Source organism: Hyperolius riggenbachi, chromosome 1, assembly GCF_040937935.1.
Source record: "Hyperolius riggenbachi isolate aHypRig1 chromosome 1, aHypRig1.pri, whole genome shotgun sequence".
In the NCBI taxonomy this organism is placed as follows: Eukaryota; Metazoa; Chordata; class Amphibia; order Anura; family Hyperoliidae; genus Hyperolius; species Hyperolius riggenbachi.
Genome location: NC_090646.1, coordinates 345,912,722 through 345,940,512, shown reverse-complemented (window position 1 = coordinate 345,940,512; position 27,791 = coordinate 345,912,722). Strand labels below are relative to the sequence as shown.

The following is a 27,791-nucleotide window of genomic DNA, read 5'->3' as shown; positions in this document are numbered from 1 at the left end:
TCGGAGTCCCTTTAAAAGCAGATACATTAAAGCAGATACATTTTCAGTGAAAACTTAGCCTAAGCATTTTAGAACGTCATGCTCTTCTTATAACTTGGTTAATCCAGGGCAGAAAGGATGAAACACGTGTATATACATCAGGAGTGATAGGATTACCACAGCGGAATCCAGAGAAAGACACCAATCCTTCAACACGGTTCTCACAAACCAGTGGTCCACCAGAGTCACCCTGCAGATATTGAACATATAAGCATAAATATATTGGCTGTAGTAACTTGCAACATGCTGTTAAAATCATCCTCCCATACTTACGGAGCAGAAACCCTTGTTTCTCGTTCCTGGACTTGCAGCACATAGCATGGTGTCAGAAATGGCTTGTCTCCAGTACACATTACAAACTGCCCGTGATATCACATTTACATCTGTCTCCATCAGAGCTGGAGGTAATCGCCCAAAATCAGACACTGTTCCCCAGCCAGCCACAGAGCAGGCAGTTCCAGGAAAGACATCTGAGTTAGGCCGAGGAAGACTAATATTTCTTACAAAGGGGTTAATGGTGGCGGAGCTGTTGAGCTGAAAAATATGAAAGGGATTTGACACATTTATGCAAAAAGATTATCCTAAAATATTTTATTTAACAGTCTGCAACCTGAATTTCACTTGATCACTAAAACTAACTGGTCTGCGCTCTTAGCCCAGTCCAAGGACTGGTTATTGAAAACTCCCAAAGAAAGAGAAGGTAGTTTAATGTGTGTGTATGAGCTGAGGGAGTGGAGGCTTTGGGAGGTGGTTGAGTACTTTCATTTTGAATTGCTGACTTGTACTTGATAATGTAACGCTATGTATCCACGTCGGTTGTTTCTGCGATATCGCGACGTGGGTACAGGCGCACGACCACATGAACGTCGCTTAGCATCGCACCACAATAACCGCCATGGCCGATCAGATCGCTAAGATCCTCGATGACTCCCGCGATCACTTGAAGTCTCGTTTGCTCCTGGCGTGTAGCCCTGCGTCACGTCGTGCACACCAGCTGGCAGGAAGAGGCTTCACTGATGATCGTCATCAAGGGGACGTCGCAGGACTTGTCAGGTGGTGAGTACGTAGCTCTAGACTCAAGTACTAATGTGTACTGTCATTACAGAGGTCGTACACTGGAATTGTTCACACATATAAGTATTGTCTGCATTTCTGCAATGCTTCTATCGGTCTAGCAGTTTTCTGCAATTAATAAAATGTGACATCTTTCAAAAATATCTGCTGACCTTTCTAGAACTAGGGAGTCCTCAGCTGTTGGTGACAGTCGCTGTAATAACAGTGCAGTAATGGTGAGATGATGTGTATTTAGTATGCAAAGAGCTAGCTGACCAGATATCTGACTCACATTTTTGAAGACAAGTGAAAATAGGGAGATTCCAGTTTTGTGTCACAGAAAAGTGTGGGCTGAAACTACTGAGCTATCCTTTTTTTTTGACACCCAGTTTGCCGATATTTTATTAACAATCATTTTTACTCCATATTTCTTTGTGGGAATATGATATAAGGACTAGAAGGATTGCTCAGCTCAAAATTAGGAATCCACAGATATCCTACACTACCAGGTTACACCAAAATGTTTGCTATTTTAATTTGTTTTTTTCAGCTTTGAGACATTTTAGAGTTGAGGAAAATGCTATTTGCTCATCCATAATTATCATAACTCAGCAACTATGAGGCTGTATGCAATTTTTGTCCTGTCAGACGTTGTGCGTTTTATCTGTTAGTCACTAACAAACTGGCTCTGTGGAGATACCTCAGGTTTATGATACTTGCAGATACTAAAGGTGCCTACACATACACAAGGACTATTGCCCTTGGGCGACAATTCAGGAGCTAAGTGTTCTACAGATGCATTGCTAGACTACAGCTGACCAAGCTATGTGTTCTGTTGCTATGAAAGGACCACAGCAGGCAGAGCAAAGAAGGGAACAATGCCCTCGCCTGAGATAATTCAAAACTCCAGATTTTTCAGTGATGTTTTGGGGCCAATTTACACACACTAGATTCACAGCAGAGTTCGCAACAATCGGCAGCTTCAGCTGCGTTTAGAGGAAAAAAGCACTTTACCAATGTTTTTTGATGTTGTAGTGTGTGTATGAAGCTTAAAATAGAACTGAAATCTGAATTTCCTCTCTGTTGTAAAATATTAATCACAGGATGATAACCTTCATGTTTATAACCTTCAAGTTTATAACTTGGTTTGGCTTTGCAGGGAGCACTGAAGGGGTTAAGCCTTAGTCTTTATTGTATGGGGAGAGTGATGTACCAGTGCTCTTGCAGTCTATCCACAACTGATGATAAAAATTATGTTAGACACTTTGATCTGGGTAAACTGAACACAGAAACACAGCAGTGGATTTTTTACAACTATATGTGGAATAAAGAAAATTTTCATTATGTGCTGTCCAAGAGTTTGGTTCCACTTTAAGCCAGGGCCTTGTACATACAGAGATATATATTTTATGTTGTGAATCAATCAATCCATCTTGCAGGCCCTTCATGTCCGAAACTTGATCCACTGGAAGGAACCATCATTAGGATGTTGTTGATCAAATTACTTTTACATTTCCAGTTCAGCATCCTATTTTTACTAACCTTTTCCCATTCCCTGCTGATAGCACAAGTTTTGTGGACTGTTGTATCTCTGCTCACCAGCAGGTGGCATTTTGCAACACCTCATGAACATTATTTTGCCTGCAGTTTCTCCTCAGTTTACGTGCTGGTGGCTCTCTTCTGGACAGTAGCACTTTCAAAATTCACCAGCAGGTGATCTTTATGCAACACATTCTGGACAATTATTCATTATGACCTAACCTGCCGTAATCAGGGCTGGACAAGGTTCTCCAGCCCTAGAAGCAAAGATCTCGAGTTGATGTTTCCCCCCCCCCTCCCCTCCACCAAATTTTGTCAGACACAATATAGGTAGTAGAAGTGCACCTAGTATTAGGAAGAAGACCCCCTGCCCAGTTTAGATAGCCAGATGTACCATCAGTATTAAGCAGGTTCCCACCACTCCAATACAGGTAGCCAGAGGAGCCCCCTAGTATTGGGTAGGTTGCCTCCCAGTATAGATAGCCAAATGTACCACTAGTATTATTCAGACCCAATAGCTAAATGTATCCTGTATTAGGTAGCCCATTCCCAGTATAAATAGCTAGAAGTGGCCCCATTATTAGTTAGCCCCCCTTTACAGTATATATAGCCAGATGTGCCCCAGTATTAGGTAATAGCCAGATGTGCCTCGGGCAGCCCCCCCCCCCCCCAATAATAGCCAGATGTGCCTCAGGTAACCACCCCTTCCCAGTAATAGTGAGATGTGCCTAGTTTAGCCCTCTTCCCAATAATAGTTAGTTGTGCCTCTGGTAGCCTCCTCTCACCCATTTATAGCCAGATGTGCCCGTGGTAGCCCTTCCCCCACCTAAAGCCAGGTGTACCACAAGTAGCTCCCACCTTCCCCAGTAATAGTCAAAAGTGCCTCCCTGGTAGCCTCCCCCTTCCCCTGTAATAGCCAGATATGCCTCTAGTAGCCCCTCCCCCAATTATTGCCAGATATACCTCTGTTAGCCCTACCACCTACAGCTAGATGTGCCTCACATAGCCTCTAGTAATAGATGTGCCTCTGTTCCCCCCCCCCCACACACACACACACTTATAGCCAGATGTGCCTCAAGTACCCCCCTCCTTCCACAGAAATAGCAGGGCTGTGGAGTCGGAGTCGTGGAGTTGGAGCAATTTTGGGTGCCTGGAGTCGGAGGCGGGAAAAAATGCACCGACTCCGACTCCTAATGAAGTTAAACTGTAATTAAAATAGAAAATATGATGTTTTATTTCTCAGATAATAGTCATCATACATAATTTATTTATACAGTAATAGCTGTGCTTAGTCCACAAAAATGAAATAAACCAATCAAAATTAGTTACTTGTGCTGCTTCAATAAAGTCAGATATATTCTGATTGTGACTGTACAGTATATATGATGTGTACACAAGAATCTCTTACATATACTAAATAACATCTATGCTGTAAGAATAAAGCCTGATGTGTAGCTGTGTCGCTAATAGAGATGGTCAATGAGATGGAAATAATTCTGTGCTGATGCTGGTTTATGCAAATGTATGCACTCTCTTTGCTCATGAAATCAAATAATTTGATGTTGTTAAAATTTGGTTTGGTGACTACGAATTAAAGGGTACCTGAGACGGATGAAAAGAAAAGTGTTATACATACCTGGAGCTTCTTCCAACCCCCTTGAGGCTAATCAGTCCCTCTCTGTCCTCCTCCGCCACCTGGATCTTCTGCTATGAGTCCCGGTAATTCAGCCAGTCAGTGCTGTCCGGCCACGTGCTGCTCCTACAGCCAGGAACATTCTGCACCTGCGCAATAGTGCTGCGCAGGTGTAGTACGCTCCCGGCGGCGGAGTGTGTGCATGCAAACTAAGCAAGACTGGCTCAAGTACCTGAACTCATAGCAGAAGATCCAGGTGGCGGAAGAGGACAGCAAGGAACTGATTAGCCTGAAGGGGGCTAGAGGAAGCCCCAGGTATGTATAAAACTTTAATTTCATCTGTCTCAGGTTTACTTTGTTACACAGTAGTACTATACTCTACATATGCACTACCCACAGAGCTGCAGGGAATCCACTGAGAATGTTGTGCACATTGAACACAGAGGTGTTGTCTATCACCCATATACCTGGTTCAGATTGTGCATGAAGAATGTGTAATAGAGAAAGAATCGCCTCATTCCCCTGCAGAGTACCTGCACATCACTCTTACATGTACCCACAGTCACATTGCCTAGGGCCTGATCCATGTTCAGAATGTGTAATAGAGGAAGAATTCCCTTATTCTCCTGCAGAGTACCTGCACATCATTCTTACATGTACCCACAGTTACATTGCCTAGGGCCTGATAGATGTTCTTTTTTCCAGTCTGTACCTTTTACAAGTACTCTTACCAAGGACTAGTTTTAGTCTATGACTAAAGGGAATAAATATGGCAGTCTCCATATCCTTCTCACTTCAGTTGTCTTTTAAAATTCCAAAGTGTTGGCAGTTAAGAGATGAATTTCATGTTACATACTTTCAATCAACAAGATTGTAATATGCAAATTAGAGGAGTCGGAGTCGAGGAGTCAGTGGAATCCTAAACTGAGGAGTCGGAGTCGGTGGATTTTTGTACCAACTCCACAGCCCTGAGAAATAGTCAGATATGCCCCCGATACAGCCCCCAGCCCCCCCACCCACTAAGTATGGAACACAGCAGCCAGTGGGCAAAGATTACAAGCAATTCACTCACACCCTGATCTGTGGGCTCCAATCACCTACACTGATATAGGAAGTACGTGAGCAGCGGCGATACATTACAGACAAAAGAGACCTGGCACTTGGACCTCTAGCGCCTAGACTGGAACCTGCAGATTAGGGTGTGAGTGAAGTCAGGCCCTCCTCCCCATGCCCTCGTAGCCCTGCGCCCAGAGGCTGGAATCTGTCCAGCTTCTGCCTCATCCAGCCCTGGCTGTAATTGCCTTTAAGGACTCCACCCACCTCAGAGCCTCAGTTCAGCTTCACTGTCCTGTTGCTGTGTTGTGTGCTCCCTGCTCTAAAAATCTCTGTTATCTGACCTCCTGGCGTTTGTTCCCTGCTTGTTCTGACTTTGATTTGCCTTGCCCTTGTCTGCTGTTCTGCCTTATATGTATATATATATATTTCAATATTTATATATTTCAATATTTTGTATAGGTAGTTAGTTAGGATTGCTGATGGGAAATAGCATGGTGTGCACCAGGCATTAAAAGTTGAATTTTAGCACACAAAACATTTTACCTTGAGAAGATTAATGTCATTCTGAAAAGTGTTTGAATTGTATTCTGGATGCTGGAATGATTCTTCAATATTCAAAATTTGAACAAAATTATCTGGATTATTCAGGTTGTGAGCACCAAGTACTACTCGTATAACACCTACAGGTCTGAAAACAAAATAAAATAAAAACATTGTAAACTATGCATTTTTTTATGAACAGTATAATTTATAGTGCAAGTGGTACTATTGGTATTGGGTAAAATCTCATGGCGACTGTATTACCTATTCCGATTAGAAAAATACATTTTAATTGTGGGACTCCACCCATTCTTTACATTTTTGAGTAGAGTTTAGAAAGCTTTTATGTGTGTACAGTGTCAAGTGATTTGGAAGAATAACTCATGTATACTGGACCTTAAAGGAATACTATCGATACCCAAGTGTTCTAAAATGACAGTGTGCAAATAATGTCTAAGTAGCTGTGTAAACATTTTCCTACTTTTCATGTTAAATATCAGAGGCAAAAACTGTAATTTATTGAGGGTAGGATTTAGCTATATTGGGACAAATCAATTGCAGAAAGGGTGTCTGCTTCAATGCACAGCCAGAGTTGCATATCAGACTACAGAAAGCAAATATCAAACATATCAAACTCTGAAAGCAAAAACAGTATGAAAAGCTGTGACAATTAGTTACATTTCCTCTGCTCTCTTCAGACACCTCAGTCAGAAACACAGGACACAGGGGCTGCAGCTGTTGGGAGCTCTCTTCTCTGTCACACACAGAGCTACACAGAGTTAACTGATCAAGTGTGAGGGGAATTTCCCCTCTCCTCATGGCTCAGTCAGCCGTCAGTTTTGGCGTCAGTAAAGTTTGAAAGTATTTTGCTAACAGTAAACAAAGAAGTTGCAACTAAAATGTATACACCAGTACTTAGCAGCACTTCCCAAACAATTCCTGTGTCAATTGAAAAAAATATTTGAATCGATAGTATTCCTTTAAGGCTTTACCATAAAAACATCAAATCAAGCAAAAAAATAAAGTTAAGAATGAAGGGCAGCATGTACACTTGAGCATGCTCTGCCCCATGTGCCCTGAAAACAGGGACCCTTCATGGCCCCAAACTAATACAGCTAATACAGATGGCTGATTGAACTGATACTGTTGGATTTACAAATTGGTGTGTTCACCACTTTGCTTATTTTAAATTATTTTGGAGTGTTTCCAAAACAGGTCAAGCATTTACATTTCATCACGATGGATGGTGTGCCAAGCCAAATCTGTTTAAACCAATTCAGATGAAATTGTGGTCTCCGTGTTGCATAACACAGTGTTCATCATTTGCAGGGTCTGTATTACTGAGGCAGTCATTTAATCTATGCATATTACCAGACTCTAGTCTGAAGTTCTGATGGGGTACAGTGGGCCAGCTTGCTGTCAGCTGTTGCCTGCCTGGTGTGTCCTGAGGGCTGAAACCTTGGAGATATGCTCATAAGTTCATCTGGTGTGATCTCCTTGGACTGCTTTCTAAGCCATTCTTTAGTGTCATGTCTAAATCAAACTATGCTGATGCCATCAGGGCCGGATTTCTGGAAAGGCCACAAAGGCCTGGAAACACATGAAAAAGGAAACTGATGCTTAAAGAAAACCTGTACTGAAAATAAAAGTCAAAATAGGCATACACAAGTCATACTTACCTTCCATGTAGTCTACTCCTCAGTGTCTTTCTCATGTCCTGCGTCCTATTTGTTCACTATGATCAAGGGAATTTTCCGTCCTCCATTTTGAAAATAGCCATTACCCATAACAGCTTTCTGGTCAGCACACAGTTAAACTGTAACATCGCCCACTTGAGCCATAGGGAAACATGGACATTGCCTGGTACATCCGTTTTCCTCTCAGCTATAACTGACAGCAACTGATATTTTACTGACAGCAACTGATATATTTCAGATCTGACAAAATATTGTCAGAACTGGAAGGGATTATTGTCAGAAGAAAATGGTGAGCTTCTGAGAGGAACTGATGGCAAGGTGACTATGTAATGTTAATTTGAAGTTACCTCATGTGTTTATTTTAAATATTTTTACTCAGTACAGGTTCTCTTTAAGGCAGCTGTTTGTGAAAGAAAGGGGCTGCTGTACCTGGATGATACACATGGAAAAGAGGGCTGGACATGGAATGGGAGGGGCCCTGCGGCACAAGAAAGAGGCGTTACAACATACTTGGCCTAGGGGCACAAAAATTAATGTAACATAGAGTACATCTTTCTGTGCTAATCATGACATAGATGAAAAAAAGGAGAATCTCCACAACGGAAACCCAAGGCAATAACAAAAATAAGACAAATGTAGTAACCCTTCTCTTTCTATCTAGATCTAAAAAAAAACCAATACAAATGTTCCACTTCCATGTATATTAGGTCACTCACATCTCTTCCATGCAGTGTGCTGCAGTAAGGACCCAGTTAGGTTGGATGAGAGAACCTCCACAGAAATGTTGCCCCCTGAATTGCAGAGACACTATGTAAGGTCTGGAATGAGCCCTGGCCTCTCGACCTCCAACAATCCTCATCCTTACTGCCCCTGTTTGAATATTTATGTGGGGAAAAATACATAAATAATTATGAAATACATTGAATGGATTCATTTTGTTATAAAAAAGAAAAAGTTTTGCAGTTCACTTAGAAGAGCAAACGGATACAAAGGCCCATTTCAATTCACCTTCTCTCCTAAGTTTTCTCCTATGTGATGTTTTTACACTTTATCAATAATATGCCTTTTAAAGGCGACGTTTGACATGATGAGATAAACGTGTATGTGCAGTGCAAAAGATATAAATAACCAGGCTGTTTTACTTTTTGTATTTTGCTGCCTGAAAGAATTAATTTTTAGGTATGGAAGTGACAGCTTCTTTCTTGTCGTGCCTTGTTGGGATTATAGTAAATATCACTGATAAGCAAATTACAGCCATAAAAGTTTTCCTGGCAGAATTCAACTTCTGAAAGTAGAGGGGGATAGAAAAGGTCAATAGTTCATGTATTTGTACTCTGGGACACTTTTAGGAGTAGGAGGACAAATACAATTGTTTATCTCAACAGATAATTTCCACCTCGGGTTCACTTTAAGCCATCAGCAAATAAAAAAGATATATTTTGACACTACTTCATCACCTAGTTTGTAGTACTTTTTTAATTGCAAAGTGCTGAAATGTTTTCTTAAAAAAAAAGATGAAAAATTATCCCCTTGGAGGAAAATGGAATTGAATAAGGCCCATTATGACCAAATCTAGGTGATATGTCATCTACAAAGCTTTAAGAATGCAAGTTACGTGGATGGGTCAGTTTTGGACATTTTGCAAATTTCAATCAAGTTCATTTATATTTTACATTAATATAAATTATGAATAAAGTGGAGCTGAAGAAGAGCTGATTTGAATTAAACATTGTGCCCAAATGAAATAACTTGCATTTAAAATGTAAAAAGCTTACTTCTACTTCCTACAAAAATTGAAAGAAAAACCCTTTTTAGCTTTTCAGGAAGATGTCTGACAGGGTGACATTATCACACCCTACTCAGCTCCACAAGCTTACAAGGGGTGTGTCTCCAACCAGTTTGTGGTAAATAGGGGATGCCATATTTATTTCCTTGTAAGCAATACCAGTTGATTGGCTATCCTGCTGACCCTCTGCCTCTAATACTTTTAGCCGTAGACCCTGAACAAGCATGCAGTAGATCAGATGTTTCTGACATTTTTGTCAGATCTGACAAGATTAGCTGCATGCTTGTTTCTGGTGTGATTCACACTACTGCAGGCAAATAGCTCAACAGGACTGCTAGGCCACTGCTATTGCTTAAAGCGGTATCGTCACCATAAAAATCAAATTTCAACAGCAACTGGTCTGAGTGTATTAAGTGATAAAGATGCTAATCCTGCATTCAAAACTTTCAAAACTTTTTCTGCTGTTATGATTTGTTGTTAACATATACCTTAGGAGCACTGGCTCTTTAGTAGTCGGTGCCAAAGAATTGCATGCTGGGGGTTCTTTTTATCTGTAATATATTCCTCCTCTTCCCTTTATTTTCCTGCCTGCTGCTTATCTGAAACCTAATCCCCTAATCACTTGTGTTTACAAGCAAGGCTGAGGTGACAAGATTGGATTGGAGGAGACAAGAAAAAAAGTAAAGGGCAGAAATGACATCACGGGTTAGCCTTTACTGTGGGCAAAAGACATGGCCCCCACCAGGATCAGAATTCTCATCATTTACTATATAACATTCACTGAAATCAAAACGTGGACTGTACAATACATGTGTTAGGTAAGTAGATCAAGTATTTATCTACTTATATATGTGTTTTTCCCCTGGAATAGTATGGCTGACCCTACTGCTTTAAAAGAAAATCAATATGGCAGCTTCCATATACCTCTCACTACAGTTCTCCTTTAAAAGAAATAGCCTGACTGGAACAGACAGGGCCCATTCACACTGAGGATTGCAAACGTAAAAGTGTATCTTTACTGTACATTTTTTGCGATTTTTAACATTTAACATTATCAATCGTGATTGCTAAAAATCGCAAATCGCCAGTGCTCATGGCAGTGAGATTACTTTACATTACACACTAGTGCTTTTAAGCGGTAGTGATCACTGGTGATTCAGCAATCCACGGTAAACACCTGCAAAACGCCCCAGTGTGAATGAGCTCTAATTCCAGTGCTATGCGCTGCAAACAGTAACATAAATCACATAGATCTCATTGACAAGGTACTCATTAAATCAATACAAAGAACAATGTAAATATAGTATCCATATCTAAAGATAAAATACAGTAATATTTAACTCAGCATTAGCTCTCCAAATGCTTTTGATTAAATATTTATAGTGGTATTTTGCTTCAAAATTATTAGGTTTTTCTAGACCCTTATAAATATAAGTTACATTTATAAAGTTCTAGAACTGACTTTTGTAAATTGCTGACAAATTTTAAATCTTTTTTTTTTTAATCAGTTTGACATTTTACCTTGTTTATAAAGCTACAAAAAGTTAATTGTTCATATGAAAACAGCCAGTTTTTTAAACACTTGACCACTGAGGGGTTTTACCCCTTGAGCACCAGAGCAATTTTCACCTTTCAGCACTCCTTCCATTCATTCGTCTATAACAGTGGTACCCAACCCATGTGCCGCGACACATACATGTGTCGCGGCAGCTTCGGGTATGTACAAATCCAGGAAGGCAGAAATGCTCAGACCCCCTGCCAGTTCAACCAAAGGGTGCAGGATCTGGGAAGCCAGGCCAATCCATAAGTATGTACAGAAGGATCCGCAACCAAGCAGAGGTGGAAACGCTGGTTTTTTATTCAAAAATTCCACATGACAGATGCAATAAAATCACAAGGTTCAACTGACGCGTGTCGGGCTTACAATCTGCCCTTAGTCATAGTTCAAAGTGAACCTGCAAGAGGAGGGCTTTATGTAGGTGGGGGGAGAAAACTCCACCCTATACCTCAACAAGCCCTCGCCTTAAAGGGAACATTACAAATGTGTGCATAATAAAAAATATATCACTAAGAAAAACAGATACATTGCATATACAAAATGTGATATATAAATATTATCTACTATAGTTAATAGCAAACATTAGAGAAAATTAAAACTAAAAAGTAATGTTAAAAAATTGCCATAGAAAAGGACACTGGAACTATAGAGACATGTATGATGGCCCAATCTGCATAGGAGGGAAAAAGAAAAGGAAAATGGAAAGGAAGGCAGAGCAGTCCCATGTATGAGAAAAAAGGGGGAGAGGGGGGTGGAAAAAGGGGGGACAAAGTTGAGAAGCAAGTTCAACAATCATAGACTAAATTCAAGTCCCAACGTGTATTGAGACCCTTTGTTGTGCGGGTATCCAAAGTGTGAATCCAATAGGCTTCTCGCCTCAAAAGTAATTTATGAGTATCCCCACCACTTTTGGGACTGATACAATACGTTCCACCCCTTGAAAGGTAAAAGAAGAGAGATCACGCCCGTGGACGCTCTCAAAGTGCTTAGAAACTGCCGATTTTTTAAAAGTTTTCCAGTTGGTGCCACAATAGTGCTCCGCACTCCGCACTCCGGGTTCTCAACGTGTCACTACTGCCACTGTCACAAGAAGGGCTCCTTTATCTCCTCCTTTGCGACTGGAAACAATCTCCCTATTAAACAGTATGTCAATTGCGACACGAGGTGCGTTATCTATGTGATTTCTTGCACCTCTTGCCGCTTACAATATGTGGGGTGTACCACTCGCAATTTGAGGGCCCGCATTGCGGAGCACTATTGTGGCACTGGAAAACTTTTAAAAAATCGGCAGTTTCTAAGCACTTTGAGAGCGTCCACGGGCGTGATCTCTCTTCTTTTACCTTTCAAGGGGTGGAACGTATTGTCAGTCCCAAAAGAGGTGGGGATACTCATAAATTACTTTTGAGGCGAGAAGCCTATTGGATTCACACTTTGGATACCCGCACAACAAAGGGTCTCAATACACGTTGGGACTTGAATTTAGTCTATGATTGTTGAACTTGCTTCTCAACTTTGTCCCCCCTTTTTCCACCCCCCTCTCCCCCTTTTTTCTCATACATGGGACTGCTCTGCCTTCCTTTCCATTTTCCTTTTCTTTTTCCCTCCTATGCAGATTGGGCCATCATACATGTCTCTATAGTTCCAGTGTCCTTTTCTATGGCAATTTTTTAACATTACTTTTTAGTTTTTATTTTCTCTAATGTTTGCTATTAACTATAGTAGATAATATTTATATATCACATTTTGTATATGCAATGTATCTGTTTTTCTTAGTGATATATTTTTTATTATGCACACATTTGTAATGTTCCCTTTAAGGCGAGGGCTTGTTGAGGTATAGGGTGGAGTTTTCTTCCCCCACCTACATAAAGCCCTCCTCTTGCAGGTTCACTTTTAACTATGACTAAGGGCAGATTGTAAGCCCGACACGTGTCAGTTGAACCTTGTGATTTTATTGCATCTGTCATGTGGAATTTTTGAAAAAAAAAAAACAGCGTTTCCACCTCTGCTTGGTTGCGGATCCTTCTGTACAAGCTTCGGGTATGTGTCGCGGCTCTCTCGGAGGGGAGCAGCACAGTGGAGGGAGAGCTGTGGGCAGCGGCGGAGAAGGGGGCCATCTCCCCCCCTTCTCTCACCTTAGGGTGCTCTGCCTCCCTCGCTCTCCCCTCCGATACTAAGTGTGGCGGCGCTTGGCAGCGGGCGGGACTTACCTTCCGTGTCGCTCCAAGCGCCAGCCGGAAGTTCTGGTTCTGCAGCCGCTGCTCTGGTCTGGATCAGACCAGAGTAGTGGCAAATCATCCCGCGCCAGCGACGAGACCAGACGGAGACACGGAAGGTAAGTTCCGCCCCTCTGCCAGCCACCGCACTTCGTTCCGGATTAGAGAGCGAGTGAGGGAGAGCATCCTGAGGTGCCGCTCTCCTTACCTCGCTCTCTCCTCCTGGGGGGGGGGGGGGGGGCACCTGGCTACGTATCCTGGGCTCATATATCCCTGGCTACAGCTACATATACTGGGCACATATACCTCTGGCTACATATGCTGGGACATATACCGGGGACATATACACCTGCCTACATATACTGGGGACATATACACCTGCCTACATATACTGGGGACATATACCCCTGCCTACATATACTGGGGACATATACTCCTGACTACATATACTGGGCACATATACACCCTGGCTACATATACTGGGCACATATACCTCTGGCTACATATACTGGGGACATATACCCCTGGCTACATATACTGGGCATATATACCTCTGGTTACATATACTGGGCACATATACCCCTCGCTACATATACTGGGCACATATACCCCTGGCTACATATACTGGGCACATATACCTCTGGCTACATATACTGGGCACATATACCCCTGGCTACATATACTGGAGACATATACCCCTGGCTACATATACTGGGCACATATACCTCTGGCTACATATACTGGGCACATATACCCCTGGCTACATATACTGGGGACATATACCCCTGGCTACATATCCTGGGCACATATACCCCTGCCTACATATACTGGGCACATATACCCCTGCCTACATATACTGGGCACATATACCTCTGGCTACATATACTGGGCACATATACACCTGCCTACATATACTGGGCACATATACCCCTGGCTACATATACTGGGCACATACTCCTGGCTACATATACTGGGCACATATATCCCTGGCTACATATACTGGGCACATATATCTCTGGCTACATATACTGGGGACAACTGGCTGTTTGTCATTATGTACATTTACTGGTGAAAAGCTGTCTCTTATTATGTGCATTTACTGGTGAAAAGCTGTCTCTTATGTGCATTTACTGTTGAAAAGCTTTCTCTTATTATGTGCATTTAATGGGGAAACGCTGTCTCTCATTACGTGCATTTACTGGTGAAAGGCTGTCTGTCATTACCTGCATTTACTGGTGAAACGCTGTCTCTTATGTGCATTTAGTGGGGAAACGCTGTCTCTCATTACATGCATTTAATCTACGTGTCACGGAGATCTGAACGTTTGGTTTGATGTGTCACGACTCCAAAAAGGTTGGGAACCACTGGTCTATAACGTTATCATTACTTATCGCAATGAAATGAACTATATCTTGTTTTTTTTTGCCACCAATTAGGCTTTCTTTAGGTGGGACATTATGCCAAGAATTATTTTATTCTAAATGTGTTTTAATGGGAAAATAGGACAAAATGTGGGAAAAAATCATTATTTTTCAGTTTTCGGCCATTATAGTTTTTAAATAATGCATGCTACTGTAATTAAAATCCAAGAAATGTATTTGCCCATTTGTCCCGGTTATTACACCGTTTAAATTATGTCCCTATCACAATGTTTGGCGCCAATATTTTATTTGGAAATAAAGGTGCATTTTTTCAGTTTTGCGTCCATCCCTAATTACAAGCCCATAGTTTATAAAGTAACAGTGTTGTACCCTCCTGACATAAATATTTAAAGAGTTCAGTCCCTAAGGTATCTATTTGGATTTTTTTTTATTGTATTTTTTTTTCTTTTTATTGCAATAAATAAATAAATTGGGGAGTGTGGGAGGTAATGAGTTAATTTATAGTGTAAAAGTATGTATTTGTATATGAAAAATGTTTTGGATGTAGTTTTACTATTTGGCCACAAGATGGCCACAGTAACTTATTGTGAATGTGTCCTGTAAGTGTCGGAAGTACGCTTACAGTACGTTCAATGAGGCTGGGAAACTTTTTTATTTCTTCACAATGATCGCGCTGCTTCTCATAGAAGCAGCCGATCATTGCTGGGGGGCTGAGATCAACGAACGGGAACGTTTTTTCCCGTTCATTGAGCGGCCGGAGGTGTGCACGAGCACGGGAGCGCACGCACGAGCAGACAGTGGTGGGAGGTGCATATATCTACGCTCCTGGTGGGCAAAGGGTGCAAAGGGTGTAAAAAGGAGCGTAGATATACGCACCGGTGGTGGGGAAGTGGTTAAGCAATTCAATTGAATATATAACGTGAGTAATGCACTTTTACAGTACTTATGCAGCATTGTCAGCTTCCAGGGAGTAAACATCCATGTCACTGACTGTCCCTCACTGGAGCTCAGTCTAATCCCTACTACAGTCATTGTCTAGTGTCCCTTATCCTAGTCTAAAGCCAGCTTTGGTACGTTTTCGGAATGTGGGAAGAAGCCAGAGTGACCTGAGACAAGCCACACAGATAGTGTCCAGGCCAGGTATTGAACCCAGGATTCTAGTGCTGTAAGGCACTATACTACCATCCTGCTCATATACCTCAATATAGGGAACTAAGATACAATTTCCATGTTTATGTTAGTAATATATTTTACTACTGTGGATTTCTCTCTAGATGATCAGTTATTATATATTCTCTGAGAATAGTTTTCTAATACATAACTTAAGATAGTCATCACAATGCGTACATTTAGTATAGGCGCCCACTAAAATGGGCATCTGGTAATACCAATAGTAGAATAAAGTAAAAAATACTGTTAGTAGGATATCGGTAATTTTACTGGTATTCTACTACTATCCCCAATTACTGAATATCGGTAATCATACAGATATACTACTATTTACAACTTTATCTCTATTCTTGCACTAACCATCCTCTGACTATGCCTCAAACTAAACCCCCTTACTAATCGGTAGTAGGTAGCGTTAGGTGTTAGGTAAGGAGGTTTAGTAACATCTATCTTACTCACCTCAGCACCAACCTTCTCACCTAGACAATAGCTCTCCAATCGCTAGCCTCTGGCTGTAGCCAACATTTAAAAATCTCAGAGCCCTCAGCTGTAGTTAGAATTTGAAAATCTCCCAAAGTAAGCCTTTGGGACCCCAGCTATAGCCAGAATTTGGAAGCCTTTGGGACCCCAGCTATAGCCAGAATTTGGAAGCCTTTGGGACCCCAGCTATAGCCAGAATTTGGAAGCCTTCGGGCACCCCAGCTATAGCCAGAATTAGGAAGCCTTTGGGACCCCAGCTATAGCCAGAATTTGGAAGCCTTTGGGACCCCAGCTATAGCCAGAATTTGGAAGCCTTCGGGCACCCCAGCTTTAGCCAGAATTTGGAAGCCTTTGGGACACCAGCTATAGCCAGAATTTGGAAGCCTTTGGGATCCCAGCTATAGCCAGAATTTGGAAGCCTTTGGGACACCAGCTATAGCCAGAATTTGGAAGCCTTTGGGACCCCAGCTATAGCCAGAATTTGGAAGCCTTTGGGACCCCAGCTATAGCCAGAATTTGGAAGCCTTTAGGACCCCAGCTATAGCCAGAATTTGGAAGCCTTTGGGACCCCAGCTATAGCCAGAATTTGGAAGCCTTTGGGACCCCAGCTATAGCCAGAATTTGGAAGCCTTTGGGACCCCAGCTATAGCCAGAATTTGGAAGCCTTTGGGACCCCAGCTATAGCCAGAATTTGGAAGCCTTTGGGACCCCAGCTATAGCCAGAATTTGGAAGCCTTTGGGACCCCAGCTATAGCCAGAATTTGGAAGCCTTTGGGACCCCAGCTATAGCCAGAACTTGGAAGCCTGTGGGCACCCCAGCTGATTTGTGGCTCTTTAGGTGCAAGTCTACAGCGATCCAGCTGTAATAGGTGTTTTAAATCTTGGGATGCAAGCCTCCATTGCTTCAGCTCAGGTCACAATCGCAAACCTTCAAAGTTCCACTACAGTGGAGTGGAACTTACTTGCCACTACCATCTGGCACCATAATCAGGGCAACCCACACTAAAATTATTCCTAGAGTGCCGCCATGTAGTTAACGGCTATGGCGGTGCTCAGGAAATAAATTAATAGGAACGATCACGACAATTCTTTCCAAGCCTTCTCTGAACCCAGAAGTTGTACTTACACATTAAAATTATCCAGTTATATAAAGAACATCATTTTGTTGCTGACAACATAGGCTGGCCTGTTCAAAACCTTTATACCAATACAAGTACTGTAGTTACAGCTTGAGCATTTAGCAAATGCTTCTGACAAAACTCAAAGCGGACCTGAACTCAGAACTTCCTCTCTGCTCTAAAAGATACGCAACAGCATAATAACCTTTAAAGTAAAAAAATGTCTTTGTTACACCTGATACAAATCCTAAAATAAATCTGCACTGTTTCTACTCCCTGCTTTCATGGAAGCAGTCATATTGTTAACATCCTGTGCTTTCAGATAAGCTTATCTGCCTAATTTGCCATGGCAGTCAGGCAACACAGAGGAGAGATTAAATTACAACTTGTGATTAGACACAAATGAAGGGGAATTAAACAGGCTAAACTCTTTAAATACATACAGGGTGCATTTCTCTATGTTTGCCTTCTGTCCTGTGCAAGTCCACTTTAAATTCCATTTGTCCTTAGGGGAGGTTCACACGTGCTTCTGTGGGAATCGTGTTTTGCTGATGCTAAACGCTGTTCAGCAACCAAGCAGAAAAGCATTTGGCATTGGTTCGTGTCATTCCATTGCTTTTTGAGCCCCATGAGGGACACAAAACTGCCAAACGCAACTGCCAGAAGCAACCTCCGCTCGAGGCTAAATGAAATGTCTAAGAAATTTTGACTAAAATGTTGGCACAATCACCGGCAGTCGCCTGTGTGAACCAAGCTTTAAGATGCCCATACATCTAGTGGTATATGGGCAGATCGACCATGAGTAGATCTCTCTCTCATTGAATGTGATCAGAGAGTAATTTGTTGCCCACCCAAACACTGCAGACTAATTCCTGATACATTTCAGCATGAAATCTTATCCGGTATTGGCCTAGAGACGCCGCCTCTGCCACCTGTTTAGCCGCCTCCTAAATTTAAAAATCTCCCCTCCCCCCCACACACGCGCCTGGTGCATGGGGGACAGTGTACATTGGTAATTGCTGTATCAACCACATCGGTGTGAGATTTTCCAGCATGCTTGATCAATACATTAGAAAAATTTGAGCTCAAAATCATTTTAATCATCGGGCATGCTTGTTACAGCACCGATTTTCATCTGATTCAATAAAATTATTTTTTAAATTGTATTTTTTTATCTGTATTCTTGTGGACAGGATATCCAGTGTTCTATTTTCTTCTGCAGATAATAAAAGATCAAACGCTACATACAATCATTTGTTTAAAGAATTTGACAAGTTTAACCACTTAAGCCTATCTGGACGAACATTCTTGTCCAGACAGGCTGCGCGCACTCCTGCCGGCTGCGCGTGCTCCCGCTGCCGGCCGTTAGCCCAGCGATCAATGAATGGGATTATAGATCCCATTAATTGATCGAAGTCCCCGACAGAAAAATCGGCAGCCTCTTTTCAGAGGCTGCGGTTTTTCTGAGTCTAAAAAAGTTTCCTGTCCTCATTCATGTTTCTGGAAACGTGATTGTATGCTTCCAGGACTTTTTGACTGTGGCCATCTTGTGGCCTAATAGTAAAGCTACGCCCACATCCATTTTTTATTAAATAAATACATTATTTTACATTTAAAATTAGCTGTTTTTCTCCCACACCAAAAATTACCCAAATAAAATTTTAAATAAAAAAAAAATTAAAAAAATGACAATTAAAAAAACAAACCATAAATAGTTACCAAAGGGTCTGAACTTTTTCAATATGCATGTCAAAGGAGTTTATTAATATAATTTTTTAAATTATGGGCTTGTAAATAGTGATGGACACAAATTGAAAAAATGCACCTTTATTTCCAAATAAAATATCGGCGCCATACATTGTGATAGGGACATAATTTAAATGGTGTAATAAGTGGGACAAATGGGCAAATAAAATACATGGGTTTTAATTACGGTAGCATGTATTAATTTCAAACTATAATGGCCAAAAACTGAGACCATTTCTTTCTTAATATTCCTGTTAAAATGGATTTAGAATAAAATAATTCTTAGCAAAATGTATCACTCAAAGAAAGCCTAATTGGTGGCAGAAAAAACAAGATATAGATCAATTCATTGTAATGAGTAGTGATAAAGTTATTGGCAAATGAATGGGAGGTGAAAGTTGCTCAGATGCAAAAAATTAACAACCCTTCGGGCTGAAGTGGTTAAAATTTCTTTTACAGTAAAACCTTAGCTTGAGAGTAACTTGGTTTAAGAACGCTTTGCTATACAAGCAAACATTTTTGTGAAATTTTGACTTGATATACAAGCAACATCTTGATATACAAGCAAAAAAAAGAAAAAAAATACACATGCGTCACATCATCACAACTGAGGCGATAGTTCCTTTGACGCTGTAGGATTGTGGTGGGATGTGGGTGTCAAAAACACCCTTTAGTGAAAAGATACAGGAGACAAAAGTGGGAGCCCAATGGTGTAGTATGTCAAAAACAATGGAACGTAATAAAAGTAAGACACTACTCACAAAGGTGGGTTGCAGGGGGGCAACCGACCACAGGAAGCAGGTGGAGACAACAAACCCGACTCCACTCGGTGTGGTCCCTAGGGACCTGGATGCGGTTGCTCTCCTTGGTAAAAGAAAGGAGACAGATATCCGCCGTGGTCGAAGCCACGTGTGGTCTGTACCTCCCCCTCAGACGGGTGAGGTAAGGGGGTATGATTGCACAATAAGGGTATAAGAGGCACCCTGGTGTAATAAAAGCATCTAAAAGCAGTTTAAAAACGGAAAATAAATTTGAGGTAGCTTACCTCAGTGACGAAAAAATCTCTGTATTTTACAAAGTAGTAGTAGTAGTAGCTACTATTAAAAACCTTTGTAAAATGCAAAGATTTTTTCGTCACTGAGGTAAGCTACCTCAAATTTATTTTCCGTTTTTAAACTGCTTTTAGATGCTTTTATTACACCAGAGCGCCTCTTATACCCTTATTGTGCTGTAGGATTGTGCTTAATTGTACTCAATCTAAGTGTATAAACTATGTAAAGTCACATTTCCATGAAATAATCAAAAGTAACTGTCATTGGATAAGTTCTTTGTTAAAGCCACACAAACAAACAAACAAACAAACAAACACACACACACGAACACACGAACACACACACACACACACACACACACACACACACACACACACACACACACACACACACACACACACACACACACACACACTAACATACACACACACACACACACACACACACACACACACACACACTAACATACACACATTAACATACACACACACAAACACACACACACAAATATTCTGTTAGTTTTTGTGAAAGTCTTGTTTACATTTTTATTTTATACTATTTTACTATAACTGTTTTGGATTGTGGAGCAAATCAACTGGGTTTCCATTAATTCTTATGGTGAGATTTGCTTTGATATAAGAGTGTTTTGGATTACATGCATGTTTCCAGAACAAAATATGCTTGCAAACCAAGGTTCCACTGTAGATAGAATCTAATGAAAGATTTAATCTTGGAAGAATTATTTTAATTACTTTGCAAATGATCAAATTTTAAACAAGTGAAAGAAAAATTGATTGTTTTGATTATTAGATATTTTAAAATCTTTACATTCCCATTGGTGTATGGAGTTTGGTGTTTACAGCTTGAACTTTTATGCCCCTTCCCCTCAACTTAACATGAGTATTTCCTGTAATGTCAGTATACAAAAAGGCACAGTTATACATAACCATTAGCTGATCCTGCACCCGAAAGAAAATCACAGATAGACATTATTAAACAGTGATTCTAAACGTATCAGGTCTGTAGTTTGTTGATTTTTGTTTTTGCAGTATCCAGGTGGGTTATTCACTGATTGAACTAATTATTTAGAATTTTCTGTTCTCTTCGAGAAAACTTGCTCTGTAAGGACTAAGGATTGATTCGTGAATCTCTGCTATGAAAAGAAGTTCCAGTTTCCCATCTGTGGTACAGTTAGTGTCTGTCAGTACAGAGATATGTGATCTATATCATGCACATGTGCTACCGTATATATTCACAGACACTCAGGAAGCAGCTGGGTTGCAGCAGCAAACATGAGAACAGTAAGCCCAAATGATTATGGTTTCACTTGGTATGAAGATGACTGTGAGAACAAAAGTGAAGCAGCAAAGCTGATCTGGATTTCTCAAAAAGGCATCTGCTATTAGCTGGGAAGAATTTGTAAGCTTTGGCTATGTCATATCAGAGCACAGCTTTACAAGCCTCGCTATGATCCAATCTGACCCAGACAAAGATTCTCAATAACCCTTATGTTGTCTACTTATCTCCTGCTTAGGAGATCCTTTGTTGATCAGACTTATAGCCTCCATACACAATACAATAAAACGTTTGATTTTCCCGTTTATTCAACCAAAATGATCGAATCGAATGAAAGTCAAAAAGAATCTTTTTTTTTTTATTTATAAAGAAAAATGAACAATTATCTATTTTTTTTTTTTTTTTTTTTATAAAAATCCGATCAGACATGTTGGAAAAATATTTATGTTCGATCCAATTCAATAAATGAAAATTATCTCATCGAAAAAAAAGATACAATTGTATGTATGGGCATCCTTAGTAAGTCTACATGCTTCATTTGCAGTCAGAATATCTCTCTTACCTAATTGTGGATGAAAAATAAGGAAGGAACACCTGGTGTCAGGTGCCATTTCACTGCACTCTGTCTACAGTACAATTTTCATCCACTGTTAAAGAAAAGAATTGAGTTACCTGAGAGGGACAGAAGACTTAATGATGCAACCAGCAGCGCTAGATGTTTCATGGCTTGATGGGAAGTGCAGAACTCTCCAGAGATAGGAGTTAGCCACTTTTAAAGGCAACTGGGCAATGATCGTTAGGGAATTTCACCAGACTGTGGTGTTGTAAGGATAGTGGGTTTGTGTGTATGCTCGGAAGTGTGTTACATGGAGGAAGTGTAATTTAACTGCATCCTGAATATTCAGTAATCTCTAAAGCCTCTAGAATATTTTAAGGTGAGATGTATGAGTATGTGACATAAAATATACTGTTTATACGTTATTACATTTTGTTGGGATTTTTGTCTGATAGAAGCTATAATTAAAAAAATGCCATAATTACATTTGCAGATTTTTTCCCCTATACATGTGCTTGTTTCTTCTTACTTTATTTTAAAAAATCACGTATAGTTTCTAGATTTTTCAAATTAAGGTCTTTTGAATGGCTGCCGTGTTTACCTGTTTGAAAATGTGTTAGTTGCCGGCACTGTAGCATAGGCCTGAAAAAAAGTGGCGTGTGCCAGTATAAAACATTTTTAATTGCATTCACTGTTTGAGAGGCCTGAAATATCAGGAATTAAAAAATAATGTATGACATTTTGAAAAATGTATTGTCATGTGTAATTTGGAAATGTAAACTTTTTCACCTCAATGACATGTTAATTACAGGCACACTGTGGCATAGACCTGAAAATAGTGACATGGTGCCAGCCTAAAACATTTTTTAAATATTTTTATTGATATTATATGACAATGCAAATGACAAATGTCAACAAAATGCTCTCATAACTGAATCAATACAGTTATACAATAGTAATTTTTACCGTAGGATATTACCCTCTTCGACATAATAATCTTAACAGAAAAAAAGGGAACACATAAAAATTACTCTACAGGGTGGATCAATTATAATGCCTGGTAAACAGGATGAGATTTTCTGGCAGATTTACTGCCAGATCGATTATTTCGAACATTTCCGAGCTGATTTCTGATCTATTTTCCCATCGATTTTACATAGAAGTGAACGGAAAATCAATCGGGAAAAAAAGATTGTAAATCAGATCGGACATGTTGGAAGTAATTGATCTGGCAATAAATCTACCAGAAAATCTAATTGTGTGTACCAGGCTTAAAGGTGCTGCCATATCTCAACGGACAATAAGGGAAGAGATACCTTGCCTATCTAAATGAAGATTATCGATTCGATTGTGAGCCCCTCTAAGGGACAGTTATGTGACAAGACAATATACTCTGTACAGCACTGTGTAATATGTTGGTGCTATATAAATACTAATTTCTAATAATATATAGCACTGACATCTTCTGCAGCACATTACAGAGTACATAGTCATGTCACTGACTGTCCTCAGAGGAGCTCACACTCGAATCCTACCATAGTCATAGTGTAATGTCCTACCATATTATTATTGTGTATTTATATAGCACTGACATCTTCTGCAGCACATTACAGAGTACATAGTCATGTCACTGACTGTCCTCAGAGGTGCTCACAATCCAATCCTACCATAGTCATAGTGTAATGTCCTACCATATTATTATTATTATGTATTTATATAGCACTGACATCTCCTGCAGCACTTTACAGAGTACATTGTCATGTCACTGACTGTCCTCAGAGGAGCTCACAATCCAATCCTACCATAGTCATAGTGTCATGTCCTGCCATATTATTATTATGTATTTATATAGCACTGACATCTCCTGCAGCACTTTACAGAGTACATAGTCATGTCACTGACTGTCCTCAGAGGAGCTCACAATCCAATCCTACCATAGTCATAGTGTAATGTCCTGCCATATTATTATTATGTATTATGTATTTATACAGCATTGACACCATCCGCAGCACTTTACAGAGTGCATAGTCATGTCGTTGACTGTCCTCCTAGGAGCTCACTATCTAATTCCTGCCATAATCATAGCCAAGTCCAGTTCTAGACTTTTTGCTGCCTGATACCTAATATACACGATACGTTTTTCCGCTCGATTTTCCACCCGATCATTTTTTCCGCTTGATTCTATGCTCGATTCTCTTATCTTCCGCTCGTTTTTCTTATCGTTTTCCATTCACTTCTATGAGAAATCGAACAGTAAAGCGATCGGGAGTAATATCGGACATGACAGAATTTATCAATCGGATGAATCTATGGTACGGAAAAAGGTAACGTGTTTACCCAGCATTAGGCCATTTGGCAAACTTGTGAGAATGAGCCCCCTCCCCCTCTCTTCCTGATCTGGAATGATCGCACAGCACCCGAAAATTTGCACAGCACGCTATACAGTGGCTGTGGTGCGAGTTTTTGTTGCATAATGTTATTATGCCAAGTAATATTTCTGCTTCATTGAATGTCCTGTCAGCAAGGGAGCATGTGCAACAACCTGAGACATGACATGCTGCAGCTAAACACAATAACACACTGGCTGTGACAAACTGCTCACCCTCAGCCATTAGGCCATCCTCCATTCTTGCTCTGTCAGGACAGCAGTGCCACCTCCTCCCTTCTGCTGTGCAAGTCATATGAAACACTGGTGCTCTCCTGCCTCCCCCCTCCTCACTCACTGTCAGACTTCTCACACAGCACAACAAGCTGCTTTTCCACAATGATGACCTCTTTACCTTTCTCGCTCTCCTCTTGCTTCTCTTCCTACTCTGACTGCATGCTGTAAGTGTAAACACACAGAACAAACATGCTGCCACTGTAATCTCAGCACCTGATACAAGTGTTTCACCTTGCTTCATGAGAGAACTGGCCCTGGTCATAGCCTAATGTCTTACCATATTATTATGTATTTAAAGTATGTAACACTGACATCATGTTTCTTTTATGGGGAAACTCTGCTTTTTTATGGAGGGGAGAGGCAGAGGGAGTGAGGGGGGCCCAGTAAGTTTGCCCAGTAGTATGGGTCCCACAAATTTCAGAAGTTAGCCCTGGCCCCACTAATCATACGGTATGACTTTAGGCATGTTATTCTGAATATTACCACAGTTTAGTGAACATACACCCTAGTCTCTAAACTTCTTCAGATTTTGAAAAACAAATGTATGGATAATTCTGTTAAAAGACAACTGTAGTTTTAAAGTTTTAAAGCATTTTTAAAATGAAAAGTTCACTGATATATTTCAAATAATTTTGAATGAGGTATTTTAATTCAAAGAAACAACTTGTGGTTGTCCTACCTGCAATTTTTCTTTAATTGTCAGGTTTTTTTATGGCTGATGAGGCAGGGCTTAGGTTGGAGGCTGCTTAACTATGTTTCCTGGGAGCAGAGATTGGTGTGGTTCCTGGGCTGGAGACTGGAGCTGTATGGCTATAGAGATGTCTAGCGGCTGAGGGTCCAGGGGTCTAGTATGGCTTCAAAAAAATGGAGGCGCAGTGGAGGTGTTCCTGTAGCAAATGGATCCTGGAGCCCAGAGCCTGTGGCTGCCACAATGACTGGTGTCTGGTGGGGTGAAGCATGATGGCACTGGCAGCGTGGAGGAGCAACAACAGCGTCACTGTGTGGTCCTGGGCCTGGAGCTCGGAACAGGAGGCTTCCCCGATGTCTGGTGGCTGGCTGGCATGGAAACTCGGCAGCATGGAGGAGTGGCAGTGCCCTATATACATCCAAGCAGAAGTGGCAGGCAGACCTGAGCTGGAGCTTGGAGCTGGAGGCTGCAGCTGTGGTGAGGTCAGTGGCAGCTGGTGGGCATGATACTCGGCTGCAGGGAGATGCTGTGTCATCCGGAGAGCAGCGGCAGGCAGGCAGATCAAGGGGGTCCAGGATGAGGGTCAGCTGACCAGCTCACATGGCTCGTCTGCTGTTTTTATATATGTACGGGTAGTAGTCTCTGCCTTCTGGAAGTTTCCATAGACTAGGAATACAAAGTAAATGTTCAAATATTCTCTGTATTGTTTGTGCAACACATATAAAGACTTGTATGTGACTTATCTGAAGAACATTGCAAAAATCAAGCACCTCATCCCCCCAGAAAATCTGCCAACCTTAGTCCATGCCTTCATCACATCCCGACTGGACTACTGTAATGCTCTCTACGCTGGCCTTCCAAAAAAGGTCTTGTACCGCCTACAGCTGATACAGAATACTGCTGCCAGACTGCTAACCAACCAACCCCGTCACTGCCACATAACGCCAGTCCTGCAGTCCCTTCACTGGCTACCTATAGAATGGAGGGTCCTATTCAAGATCGGCCTACTGACATTTAAATCCCTGAATAATCTGGGCCCTGCATACATGAAAGATATGTTGCAGCTGCGTAGCAATTCCCGCATTCTCAGATCCACAGGTTCTAATAATCTAGTCATACCCAGAGTCCACTTGGAAACTTTTGGTCCCAGAGCCTTCTGTCATGCTGCCCCTACGTTTTGGAACTCCCTACCTCAACAGATCAGGACAGCTCCATCCCTGGACGTGTTTAAATCCAGACTGAAAACCCACATGTTCAGTTTGGCATTTGCAGAATTATAACTTTTGTTGTGTAAATACTTCATCCTACTACCAATTACTGAATCTGAGAGAGCCTAAGCGCTTTCAGTCCTATGGGAGAAAAGCGCTATAGAAATGTTATTGTATTGTATTGTATTGTATTGTATCTTCACAGCAGAAGCAGGTACACATTTGCATCACATTTTTGGAAATCTGTGCAATGTACAGAGTTGACCCCAAAAATGTTTTCCTTTTATTTCTCCAAAAACGTACTGTGAAATTTGGTAGCTTGAATACTAAGCTGGCTGACTCGGAAATTTAAACCTAAATTATTGATCAGATTTCTTCATAGAAACAATTACGGTATATATATTATGACTCATTTAAATAACATTGAAAATGAAAAATACTCTCTCTGAATACCCTTGAAATGAAGAAGTCTTAGTTTGAGTCCATATATGGTGTGACTACATTCAGAAGACACTTGTGTTTAGGAGGTGTTAAGTAAAACCATGAAAAGCATGTTGCAGAAGTTACACTAGTTATCCTAAAAATAGTTTCACTGAAACCCACACAGACGTTGTGCAGTTCACAAGGAGACAGTGACTTCTGTATATATCTTAAAAGTAGAAAATTATATTACCAAGTGCCCCATGCATAAAGGTTGTGCAAGCCATCTTCACAGTCATTAATGGGATGCATCATGTATCATATGAAGTGAACAAGTACCGTATTTTTTGGACTATAAGACGCACTTTTTCTCCCCCAAAAGTGGGGAGAAAAAGTCACTGCATCTTATAGTCCGAATGTACAGCCAGGTGTCCCCCACAAGCAGGTGCAGGACATAGTAGAAGCCTTCACCTATCCAGACGTGGGCTCCGTGCATCCTGCTTTCCATGTGACGTCCAGTGTGAGATTGAGGGTGTTTCGGCTTTTATCATGGCTGCAGCCTACCCAAAATGGCGCCGCAGGACTCCAGCTCTCATCTGCATCATGAGTGGCACTCCCCAGATGCCATGTGCTTGCTCTGTATTTGCTGGCGCACCACGTCTGCTGCGGCTCTGCCTCCACCGCCGCTGTGACTGCTTCTCTGCTGGAGACCATCCGATCCTGCTGGGCTAATGAGCGGCACTTCCTGGGCTAATGAGCGGCACTTCCCGGGACGCCCTGTGCTTGCCGGTGCACCACATCTTCAGCGTCTCTGAATCCACTGCCGCTGACACTGATTCTCCGCGGTGACCGCCCGATCCTCCTGGATTAATGCGTGGCACTCCCCCGATGCCATG

The 27,791-nt window shown here is 41.2% G+C and overlaps 1 protein-coding gene across 5 annotated transcripts; it reads right to left on the bottom strand.

The window, feature by feature from the left end:
* PRSS57 (serine protease 57) lies at positions 1-27,791 on the bottom strand. Of its 5 annotated transcripts, XM_068271239.1 has the most exons (6): positions 27,367-27,791; positions 25,259-25,933; positions 8,274-8,427; positions 5,864-6,008; positions 313-573; positions 1-229 (listed from the first exon to the last, which is right to left on the bottom strand). In XM_068271239.1, exons 3-6 carry the CDS (start codon positions 8,414-8,416, stop codon positions 77-79), a joined length of 702 nt encoding a protein of 233 aa, XP_068127340.1. In that variant the 5' UTR covers positions 8,417-8,427; positions 25,259-25,933; positions 27,367-27,791; the 3' UTR covers positions 1-76. The 5 variants fall into 5 exon arrangements, with proteins under 5 accessions (XP_068127340.1, XP_068127338.1, XP_068127341.1 ...); XM_068271237.1 differs by lacking the exon at positions 25,259-25,933; XM_068271240.1 differs by lacking the exon at positions 27,367-27,791 and having other exon boundaries at positions 25,259-26,319.